We start from the raw sequence: 11,413 nt of genomic DNA on the forward strand, positions 1-11,413 counted from the left end.
AACTTATTCCTGTTGAGTTTGATTGAGTATTTTTTTAGTTATTTTATTTTTCTTTGAACTGATTATTGAAACTAAACTGATTTTGCTTTGTTTGCTGATTACTGAAACTGAACTAATTTTGCTTTGTTTACTAAACTGGATTTTGTTATTTGTTGAATAATTATGAATAATTTTGTTTAATTTTGGATGTTGTTTGTTGTGAACTTGATAGTTGAGATTATTGGGTTGGATTGCTGGTAATGTTTAGGTATGGATAAAAGTATTAACCAAGAACTACCTAGGAATGATAATGCTAAAAATAATTCTGCTTCGAATGAACCTTCTCTATTGTAGGGTGAGGGAGTTTTGAATAGCAGTTCTAACACCAATACAAGGGAACAACGAAGGTATAAACATTTAGAATTGCAAGGTAGAATATTAGTATTACACTTACAGAAATGATATGCGGCTAATTCATGCATTATCTTTGCATTTAAGTGAGCGATTATAATCTATTATCTGGTTATATTACTCTTCTAGGACAAACTCTAGCGATGGCTCAAGGCAGGAGAAATATGGAATGACTAACAAACCCCGAGGAGAGCCTGAGGATGCGGTTTGTAAAACTGATTTTTGAATAGGTTCAATTTTTCATGTTTTATTTGTTAGTAAAGTAAAGTGATTGATTATAACTGGGTGTGGTGCTTTTATTAGCAACGATCGAACAAAAGTGAAAGAGGTGTCTTCCGAAGTATCAAAGTATATCCACTGGTAATGTATTAATCTTATGCTTGTATTTGAGATGTGAATGAATCATTCTGTGTATGTTTCTTATTTGAATTCCTACCCCCTCTTTCTTTCTTTTGTCTTTATAGGAACCAAATGACAAGAGACTTAATTATGGACCACCTACAGATTTACTTAGCAAGGTACTTACAAAATGTATTCCATTTCTCCAATGTGAATATGATCCATACTTTCTTTGATATATATATTTAGCTAATATTTGAGCCTAATTTGCAGCTGTCCCTGGTTTCTGAAGTGAAAAAACCTACAAAACTACCATCTAAGGCGCAGCCAATTTCCTAGGTTCAACTATCTCAGCACTCATATAACAACTTAAGATTCTTTTGAGTGGGTAAAGGTTTATTGAAAGAGATTCAGAAAAATATTTTCTTTGAATGCTATTTTAAAGCTTACATTAGACTATAATTATATTTTCATGTGTTTATTTATATTTTATTTATTATTTTATTATAAAATAGTTTTTTCGGTTTAATTACGGTCAAACAGATTGAACCTATGAACCAGTAACTAGAGCGGTTCGATGATCGGTTCGATTTTCAGAACCTTGGTTAGAGGTGATTGTGTAGTAGCTCTTGGCAATACTGGTACCCCCTATTTTAGAAACGGTAAAGTGAAGATGTAAAGAGGTTGAGACTTCAACGATGCTGTAGCCATTCACACACGTTTTCTCTTCTTTGTTTCGCCAGTAAAGAAGAAGAGCAACAACAAAAGTTGGTTGAAACTCGAAACGTTGTCGTATAGAAGATGAAAAAGTGAAAAACCCTAGCATAGGATAAATTGAATGAGGGACGATTGTAGAAGATGATGATGAATTTAGGATTAGGATTCTAACATCGGGATTGATTTGAGTTAATTTAATAAACTTATCTGCTCAGCATCAACGTGGCTAAAGTTTGGGATGTGCTGTAACACTTAACATTGAGATGACGAAAGAACGAACTTGACCAATGCAATTGTCTTTTAGCGATTATTTTGATTAATTTTTTTTGGAGACCAAATTGAAAATTGGATAATTCTTCAGAGATGATTTTGACTATTAACTCATTTTTAATTCTTCGAAATAAATGACTTTTGGAAAAGTGATGAAAAAGTCTTTTCGCTTTTCTAAAAAGTAAAAAATAAATAAGTATTTGTTTGGACGCTATTAAATCGATAAAAAAATTATTTTTCAATGAAAAAATATTTTTTTTATTTTTTAGTGTATTTGGCAAATTTCTAATAATAAAAGTAAAAGCACTAGCAAAATAAAAAAATATCTTTCTTTGAGAAGTTACAATTTATATTTTTTTAAAAGATCTTTTTTTTTAAAAAAAGATATTTTTTACATAATAAATAAACAAAAAATTACATTCATCCTTTTTTTTGAAGTAAAAAAGTTCAACACAACAAAATAGAGCAAAAGAAAAAAAACAAAAAGGTATTTTTATTTTATTTTATCCAAATATTATTAATAAATAAAAAAATATTTTTATATGAAATATCCAAATATAAAATTACTTTTATTTTTAGAGTAAATACCCTTTTTTGCCCCTGTCCTTTTTGGAAATTGACTACACGCCCCCTAACGTTTATAAATTACCAAATCGGCCCCTATCCATATACTCCGTGATACCAATTAGCCCTTCCGTTGATTTCTCCGTTCAAAGTCATCGAAAAACGCTGAGGTATAAGGTGCAGCCCGTGACGTGACGTTGGATCATCCTGCGTGGAATGTTCTGTGGGTATTTGGACAATTAAGCCCCTGCACACTCAGCAAAGCAGCGTCGTTTTGAAAAGATTATTCACATTGTGCAGACTTATCATGGGTTCAGGCTTATACAGTCTAACAAAAAATTATTCACATTCAATTCATATAGAATTTGCAATTACAGAGCAAATAAACCCAACTCTTAACCTTGTCCATGCATTATTTACAGCAACACAATATACCCTAAAACACTACAAACACAATTGCTGTTAACAGAATTAACATTGCCAGTATAACAAATACACCATGGGTATTACTACATTTTTTTATTTTTTTTTCATATTCATTCTCAATCTTAAATTTCAGTTGCTCCAATCTATTCTCCAGCATAGCCATTCTTCCTTGAACATCATTGTTATCTTCATGCCCAAAATATTTAGCAATGAGTTCGTCCAGCCAAACAAAATAGTTGCAGTGACGTTGCTCCGTTTGCAATCGCCATTATAGTGAATACAACTTGTTAAACAACACAAGAAGTTGATTACATAAACTGAAGATGGATGCACACTTACACGATAGTAAGAACAACCCAGGAAGATTCTGTCCGGGTTCTTGGCTGTCTCAGACTCTTGCATGATTGCATACGTGCCACACTTGCATTTAAGGTGCTGAAACTTGGCCTTCATACCCTCACTTGCATTGCTACTCGAACCCACCATAGTCTTCCTCCAGACACGGCGTGTGTTAGAGGTTGAAGATTGCTCTGGATCGCTCATGCTTGAGGCACTAGTGTTAGGGTTCAGAAATGGGGAGACTGAGATTTCACCCAAAACGAGCCAAAGGGCTTCGTTTCAAAACGACGCCGCTTTGCTGAGTGTGCAGGGATTTAATTGTCCAAATGCCCACAGAGCATTCCACGCAGGATTATCCAACGCCACGTCACGGGCTGCACCTTACACCTCAGCGTTTTCCAACGACTTTGAACAGAGAAACCAATCGAAAGGTTAATTGGTATCACAGAGTATATGAATAGGGGCCGATTTGATAATTTATAAACGTTAGGGGACATGTAGTCAATTTCTAAAAAAGACAGAAATGAAAAAGAGTATTTATTCTTATTTTTAAAATATATTTTAAAAAGATATAAATCATATAATTAAAAAAATATATATTTTTAGAGAATGGCGCACAAACAAACTTAAATAAAAGATTGCCTTCCCTGCCTTCCCTTCTCGCTCTGCACTCATCGCCTGGTCTATGCCCTATCCAAGCCAAATACCCCAAAGTCTCAATTCCATTAACTAAAATCCCCAGTTCGTAATCCCTAATTTGATCACCAAATCAAGAAGATCGATGTGGGCAGCTTCCTGCCTTGCGTCATGCTGTGCCGCGTGCGCATGCGACGCGTGCCGGACGGTCGTTTCGGGAATCAGCCGCCGTTCAGCGAGGATCGCCTACTGCGGCCTGTTCGCCTTCTCCCTCGTCGTCGCATGGATCCTCCGCGAAGTCGCTGCTCCTTTGATGGAGTCTCTTCCTTGTAACTCTTCGCTTCTTCAATTTCACTTTTTCCCCTCTTTTCTTTATTTCTTTCCAGTCGTGTTTGTGTTTTACAATTTATTTGTTTTAAGTTTTTTTTTTCTCGCTTGTCGAATGTACCAAAGATGTGGCAAACTTTGAATTAATCCTGATTTTGGCAATTTCTGTTGGACATTATGTTTTGTTTGATCACATTACTGATATGTGTATTACTTTTTGGGATTTGAATGAAATTTTATTGTCTTTCATTTTTAGTTTTATTGTTTGTTGTGGCAATTGCATGTGCAATTTTTGGGCAGTACGTATAGTTGGAAACAAGATAGACTCACTTGATTGGTAACTGATGAAGTGAGAAATTGAGGGTTTAAATCACCTTGAATTTATAACTTCCATCATATCTGACCCCAATATCTTTCAAGGTGATTAGAGTAACTTTTTCACCTTGCCAACCTCCTCACTTGGAGCTTGACCCTTTTGATCATTATAAGTGTTAAAAGGTTTATTTATGAATTCTGAGATTGATTACTGTCAAAGTCAAATAGTTTGGAAAGTATTTAGTTGGATCATTTTGAAAAAAATTATCAATTTATCTCTGAGATGGATTTTAAATCTATGTATTTCTTTTGTTAGTAATTTGTTAGGGACTTGGGTATTATGGGTGCTCAAAGTCTCACATCGAGTAGTATGGGATGCTTGATGTTGTATATAAGGAGAGAGGTTCTTCCCCGTTAACAGCTAGCTTTTAAGGTGTGGTTTCCCACTTTCCTTAGATACCTAACAATGGTATCAGAGCGTGGTTGTCGGCGCCATGGAAAGGGCTACCTATAGGCTGGATTAAGGTGAATACCGAATACTGATAGACCGTAGCAAAGTGGCTACCGTTGGGTCAGTGTCAATAGAGTGAAGCCGCCGTGGACGTCGGCTCTCAGGGCCGGTGTATTGTTAGGGACTTGGGTATTATGGGTGCTCAAAGTCCCACATCGAGTAGTATGGGATGCTTGATGTTGTATATAAGGAGAGTGGTTCTTCCCCCTTAACAGCTAGCTTTTAAGGTGTGGTTTCCCACTTTCCTTAGATACCTAACATAATTCTTTAGAAATTAGCTTTTGTCAATGATCTCTGTTATTTTATGGAACCCAAATGCTTACTTTTTCGGGCTTCCTTTTTCATCTCCTGACGTGTTATTGCTAGCAAATAAGTGGTTACTGGGTTGATGATTTTGCTTAGGTTAACTGGATGGTCTGATATGATGATGACAATGTACTAACTCCTTATTATGTGATGAGGTGTGATGAGGAAACTAATGTACTTGGTACTTGTTGTAGGGATCAATCACTTTAAACATACCCCTAGCAGAGAATGGTTTGAAACAGATGCAGTTTTGCGAGTTAGCTTGGGGAACTTTCTCTTTTTCACTATTCTAGCAGTTCTAATGATTGGCGTCAAGAACCAGAAGGATCCTCGTGATGGTTTGCATCACGGAGGTTGGATGATGAAAATAATTTGTTGGTTCCTTCTGGTAATCTTTATGTTTTTCCTTCCAAATGAGCTCATCAGCTTTTATGGTAAGTGTTTCTTCTAAAATTTTTTTATCTATTTACTTGAGCTGATTCCTTATAACTTAAGTAACTTGGCTACCAGGCGACACTAAATTTCTTGATTGATATCATATATGAGGGCTTATCACACACTTAAAAGTGTTGGTTTGAAGAGCCTGAGGTTATTGGAAAATGGACATTGCATCTTGAATGAAAAGTGGAAAATGTAGATAAAGATTTTCTAAGTTGTTTAGCAAACTGGAATACTATCAATTTATTGCTTTAAGTCCTGAATATTTTTTTCCCGTAACTAATATATGAATGCTTAAATCATCCTATGGCTTTCTTTAATTTCCCAGTTTAGTGATTCCTTCTTTGATCCATGTAAAGATAACCCAATTTTTAAATTTGCTGTTGACAATGTCACACTGGCCCCCCTTTTTAACCCCACCTTGAGACTGCTTATGTAAGCTTTTGAATAAATCTTAACTTGATTGGTAAAAGCAAACAAGACAATATGCTAAATGTTGCAAATGAGGTTGTTGAGATGGATTAGTGGGAAGACAACTAGATAGGATTATGAATGAGTACACCATACAAAGTGGGACAACGCCAATTTTAGGGATGGAAAAGTCTCCTCTCAAGTAGTTTGCATCTATTTGGAGAAGACCTTTAGAGATCATACTCCTAGTAAGGTGATTGGACTAGACAAAGGAGTTATATAGCTACAGAGACCCAAAAAAGTATAGGGAGGATTATTAAGTATTTATATGCTAATTATTAAAGCATGGATATGATTCTTAATAGAGCCTTATGGCCTCATTTGATCTAACCTTCTGGGACAAGGTGTAGTTGTTGCCTAGTTTGACAAGCCTTTTTCCTATAGGTTTTGCATGTAATTTATTTCATTGTTTATGATTATCTTGAAGTATGTTCTCTTTGCAGAAACCATATCAAAGTTTGGCTCGGGTATGTTTCTTCTAGTTCAAGTTGTGCTATTGTTAGATTTTGTTCATCGATGGAATGACACCTGGGTTGGATATGATGAACAATTCTGGTTAGTTTTAGACGTTGTTTGACATCTGTGATAGCTGTGGCTTTTCTTGACATATATTTACATGAGGATTTTCAGTATTTAAAGGTTCTTTTCATACAGGTATGTTGCTCTGTTTGTGGTTTCACTTGTTTGTTATGTGGCTTCATTTGTGTTCTCGGGAGTTCTTTTTCACTTCTTCACACCATCTGGACAAGACTGTGGAATCAATACCTTCTTTATTACAATGACCCTCCTTCTTGCATTTGTTTTTGCTATTGTTGCTTTGCACCCTGCGGTAAGTTTTTGACTTCTCATTGCAGTTAACCACTTCTAATTTGGTGTCCTTTTAATATATATTGAATGCTTGTTTGTTAGTTGTCTTTTCCTATGATATTTGATATCACATCTTGAAACTTGGGAGGTTCTAAAGGTTACTGTTTCCGTTTTCACTTTTAACTTCAAAACAGGGAAAAATATTATCCTGTGCAAGTTCATATGTAATCTGTTATTCTGTTATGGTGTTATGTTCTAAACCTGGTCTTATCTGCTGTTTTTATCATATCGATTCAATTCAATGTTTGTTATGGATTGAGAATTTCATGAAGATGACATACGGTCCTTCCTGTTGGCTTAGGATGCTATTGAAGTTTTAGATTTGGTTGAAGGATTAATTAGTGGATCATAATCTTGTATGCAAAAATAGTTTTATGCTATATAACAAATATGCATAAAAGTATTCATGATTGTAGATGTAAATGTGTCTGCAATTGAGGTCTTTGAATTATTTTTGTATACAGGTAAATGGGAGCATTCTGCCTGCTTCAGTAATTTCATTATACTGTACTTATCTCTGCTATAGTGCATTGTCTAGTGAACCCCGAGATTACGAGTGCAATGGCCTTCACAAACACTCAAAAGCCGTTTCAACTGGCACCCTTACTTTGGGCTTGCTTACGACAGTTCTATCTGTTGTGTATTCTGCTGTGCGTGCTGGATCTTCTGCCACAGTGCTTTCCCCACCAAGCTCTCCTCGTGCTGGTAAATTCTCAAAATCTAATATTTGTCATGATATGCCATGCTCATATTCATTAGTATATATCTGAACATGGAATCCAATCATATGGATATATGATAGCCGTGAAGCTGAATTTTATTTTTTGATGTTGATGCCATGAAGAACGTAACTATTTATAATATTGTACTTGATGAGCATCAATTCCCCACGATATTAAATATCTGCCGCCATTATGGTGATTATGCAGGGAAGCCTTTGCTTCCGCTGGATGGAAAGGAGGAAATTGAGAATGAGAAAGCAATGCCGGTTACATATTCATATGCCTTTTTCCACTTGATTTTCTCTCTTGCGAGCATGTATTCTGCAATGCTTCTGACAGGTTGGTCAACTTCTGTTGGAGAGACTGGGAAGTTGGTTGATGTCGGGTGGCCTTCTGTGTGGGTTCGGATTGTCACTTGCTGGGCTACTGCCTTGCTCTACTTATGGTCACTTATGGCGCCAATTATGTTCCCAGAAAGGGAGTTTTAACTCTAAATGCCATTCTCCCCAGTTTCAAGGTTTATGGGAAAGGTTGTGTGTAACTTAACATATTTGTTGCAGATGTGTTGCCTTCATTATCTGTAATTAAATAATATGTATGGTATGCATCTACGTCACATAACGGGAGAAACGTGTGTTATGAATGACAACTTTGAATGGGGTGTGTATGGTGAAAATATTTGTACCCCGAAAAATTACTCTGCATGTCTCCCAGCATCCTTCGCCATTCCTAGTTTCTAAACAAAGCATGCGAAAGGGCCATATCTGGGTTTGTGGCCCTCTTTAAAGGAAGGTTGCCGATAGCCTTTTCAAAAATAATTATGATTTGAATCTTATTTATTATCCAAAATTATAAATATCTCATGAATTGTGATATTTTAAATGTTGGTAATGCCATGGATGTGGTTGGAATTTCAGTTTCAGATTCCTACTTGCTTCATTAATTTTGGGGGAAAAAGTATTAACTTTAGTTTGATTCAACTTATGAACCATTGAGGAGAAAAACCAGTATGAAATGATTGCTTTGGAGGGGGATGGGAAAATTTTTAATTTTGAAAAGAGTAAAGTGATAAATAAACTCTTGAAAATTTATACTTTGAACATTAATTCTTAAAGAAAAAAAAGTACTTATGAAATCTTCTACGATAGTAGGCATGGACAAGTTATTTTAAATTAAGACTTTTTATCCTAATCATACGAGTTAATTTGAAGGTAATGGGTTTACATTTGTTATTCTAAAGGATTTTATTGATATTTTTTCTTTTTCAGAGGTTAATGTGTTTCATGTTAATTTTTTTAGGAGTTTATGTGTCACTTTACTCTTTAGAAAATCATTAACGAAATTGAAAAAAGGAAGCAATATGGTGGTCGGTTTACAAGTAACAAAAATTATTTGAGATAACTAATTAATCTGGGCAGTTTCATCAATGGAGCTACCATGAAAATTTGGATGGAATAGTTTGCTTTGTTCATCAACTTCAACATCATCACCAAATCTGTCAACAAATGCAATTGCCTCAATTCTACAAAGTTTCGTCTTTTGAGAAAAACCTGTTACTAATAATTAGATTTGATTTTGAGGGGAAGCTATCAGTATTTTAAAAAATAATCAAAATTTTTTTTGGTATCATAATAGGACTAAAGGGATGCCCAAAGACTACTAATTATAAACTAAACGGGATAAGGTAGTCCCTTCTTCATCATCAGTTAAAATTCTAATAACCTCTCTAAAAGGTGTATCCAACAAATAATATCCTTTCTCAAGATCTAAACTAATCTGAACTAGGTAGTCAATACATCTATTTCCTTTTTAGTATATATTTACCAAAAGAACATCTTAAGTTTTCTTTTTTGAGCAACTAATACTTCTCAAAAAGGCATTAGAATGTTTGCTAAAATTTCCTTCCCCATTAATTTTGCTAATCACCGCTTGAGAGTCACACAGCACTACCAATTTCCTAATGCCCATAGTCCATGCAAGTTCAAGCCCTTTCTCGATGCCACAAAGTTCTGTCTTATACGCCAAACAACTCCCAAAATGAAAGAAACCTGCTGCCCATCTTTCGTTTGCGTCTTGCAGCAGGCCTCCGCAGCCAGCTTTGGCTGCGTTTCCGTCCCTTGAGTCGTTTATGTTTAGCGTTGTCCACCCTGGTGGTGGTGGAGTCTAACTAATGTGGATCTCCTCTCTTTTCTTTGTAGTAATTCTTCTCCTCCTCCTATTGAATGCTTCTTTTGATTCTTCCACACTTTTAGGATTAACTTGTGGGTTGGGAGGATCTTTGATAATTTTGTTGATTTACTTCTCTTTCTCATGTCCACATTTTCAGCAAATAAAGATGAAGGTTTCTAGCTTATTGTGTCTTTGGCTTTGACCCAATTGGTTATCTAAATTGAGAGTCATCCATTGTTGCACGTTGTTATTGTTGAAGAAATCCATTGCACTTTCGGGTTTGATAAGTTGCATCCACGTTCTTGAAACCTTTCGGCAGTCTCTGATGGTGTGGATAATGCTCGCTCATTTACATTGCAAATTGGGCAGATTTCATTACCCCCAAATAGACGAGCTCTTCTTTGGTAAGTTAAAATTCTCCCATGCATAATTCTACAGATGACCGTTTTGGACTTTTGAGGTTCCTCCCACTTCCAAATTTTTGTCGAATGATTTGATTGGGTCTTGTCCAATGTTGCAGAGCTTTATATGTAGGGATGGCAACACTTCCAAATTGGTTGCAGAGTTCGGGCCGGGTTTTTAGCGGGGCGAGGACTTGGGCGGGATCGGGTTTAGGTAATACCCAATCTGGTATATATATAATTTTAGCGTCCTGCTAGGGAGCCAATGGAACTCTTAACCTTTCGGATCTAGAGCTCTAATACTATGTCATGATACCACTCATCCCAGAATCTTATGCTGATGAGAAAAGATAACACTAATGGTTATATCTCTAATACTCTCTAAACTTCCATTGTACGCATTGTACAAATATTCCATTGGCTCCCCATAGTTTTCCATAATTTTAATATTGTATCATATTTAAGTTTTAAATTTAATTTATGTTATATATATGATTATGGTTGTATAAATTTTGAAATTTAATTTTATTTGTTGGATTTTAATAATTATAGAGGCGGGTAGAGATGGGGCAGGTACCCCGTGGGAACGACTTAGGGTTCAACTTTTTATTGCCTACAGATAAGAGCATAGCATGTTGTTATTGTAGGACGGGGTGGGATCGGGTAGGGCAAAAACCCGCCCATACCCGCCCCCATTGCCACCCTTATTATATGTGGCTCTTATAGAAAAATTCTCATCTTCTGTATGTCTCCAACCAATTCTGTTTTCTTCTCTATCATGTGATGGTGCTGGTGAAGCTAGAATCTTCAACACATAGTCTTTTGGTAGGTAGTTTTTGAGTTTGTTTGTGTCCCAATTGCCTGAAATATTAGTCCATTCCCAGACTAAACTCTCACAATCTATTGTTGTTTGGATTGCAAATTCCAATAGGTTTCTAGTATCATTTTAGTGCGCATTTTGAGAATATCCACAACTGAATCAACAAGTGCACTGGGTCGTCCAAGTAATACCTAAGGTAAGTGAGGATCGATCCCACGAGGACTAATGGACTGAGCAACAATGGTTGGCTGATTGGTTTAGTTAGGCAGAAATAAAAGTTGGTTTTGTGGGTTTCAAAAGCATTAAACAATATATCAAGAGTAAAAGAACCAAATAATGCGTTTGGTGTAGAAATCAATGAGAGAAACAATTAAGGTAATGGAGA

At 35.8% G+C, this 11,413-nt stretch overlaps 1 protein-coding gene and 2 long non-coding RNA genes across 5 annotated transcripts; all 3 read left to right on the plus strand.

Moving 5' to 3' along the window:
- Window positions 1–517: 517 nt before the first annotated feature.
- On the plus strand, window positions 518–1,118 carry LOC112758658 (uncharacterized). Its single transcript, XR_003179739.2, has 4 exons — window positions 518–595; window positions 694–750; window positions 855–908; window positions 1,003–1,118. It is a non-coding gene; the product is annotated as an uncharacterized lncRNA (long non-coding RNA).
- A 2,514-nt stretch (window positions 1,119–3,632) lies between these two features.
- LOC112754469 (uncharacterized) lies at window positions 3,633–8,332 on the plus strand. Of its 2 annotated transcripts, none has more exons than XM_025802124.3 (6): window positions 3,633–4,010; window positions 5,335–5,574; window positions 6,493–6,604; window positions 6,704–6,878; window positions 7,381–7,621; window positions 7,846–8,332. In XM_025802124.3, exons 1-6 carry the CDS (start codon window positions 3,827–3,829, stop codon window positions 8,124–8,126), a joined length of 1,233 nt encoding a protein of 410 aa, XP_025657909.1. In that variant the 5' UTR covers window positions 3,633–3,826; the 3' UTR covers window positions 8,127–8,332. The 2 variants fall into 2 exon arrangements, with proteins under 2 accessions (XP_025657909.1, XP_025657908.1); XM_025802123.3 differs by having other exon boundaries at window positions 3,650–4,010; window positions 6,689–6,878.
- A 1,049-nt stretch (window positions 8,333–9,381) lies between these two features.
- Window positions 9,382–10,759, plus strand: LOC112754471 (uncharacterized). 2 transcript variants are annotated; one of them, XR_003178575.3, is made up of 3 exons: window positions 9,382–9,835; window positions 9,965–10,211; window positions 10,328–10,759. It is a non-coding gene; the product is annotated as an uncharacterized lncRNA (long non-coding RNA). The 2 variants fall into 2 exon arrangements; XR_011873640.1 differs by having other exon boundaries at window positions 9,382–9,832; window positions 10,328–10,422.
- The last annotated feature ends 654 nt before the right edge of the window (window positions 10,760–11,413 follow it).

This window comes from Arachis hypogaea, chromosome 16 (genome assembly GCF_003086295.3).
Source record: "Arachis hypogaea cultivar Tifrunner chromosome 16, arahy.Tifrunner.gnm2.J5K5, whole genome shotgun sequence".
NCBI classification, from domain to species: domain Eukaryota; kingdom Viridiplantae; phylum Streptophyta; class Magnoliopsida; order Fabales; family Fabaceae; genus Arachis; species Arachis hypogaea.

Bases quoted from the DNA above. Each gene is read 5' to 3' on its own strand.
- LOC112754469 (XM_025802123.3), top strand. From the start codon at position 3,827: ATGTGGGCAGCTTCCTGCCTTGCGTCATGCTGTGCCGCGTGCGCATGC. The intron at 5,575-6,492 runs GTAAGTGTTTCT...TTCTCTTTGCAG, and splicing joins TGAGCTCATCAGCTTTTATG to AAACCATATCAAAGTTTGGC. The intron at 6,879-7,380 runs GTAAGTTTTTGA...TTTTGTATACAG, and splicing joins TTGTTGCTTTGCACCCTGCG to GTAAATGGGAGCATTCTGCC.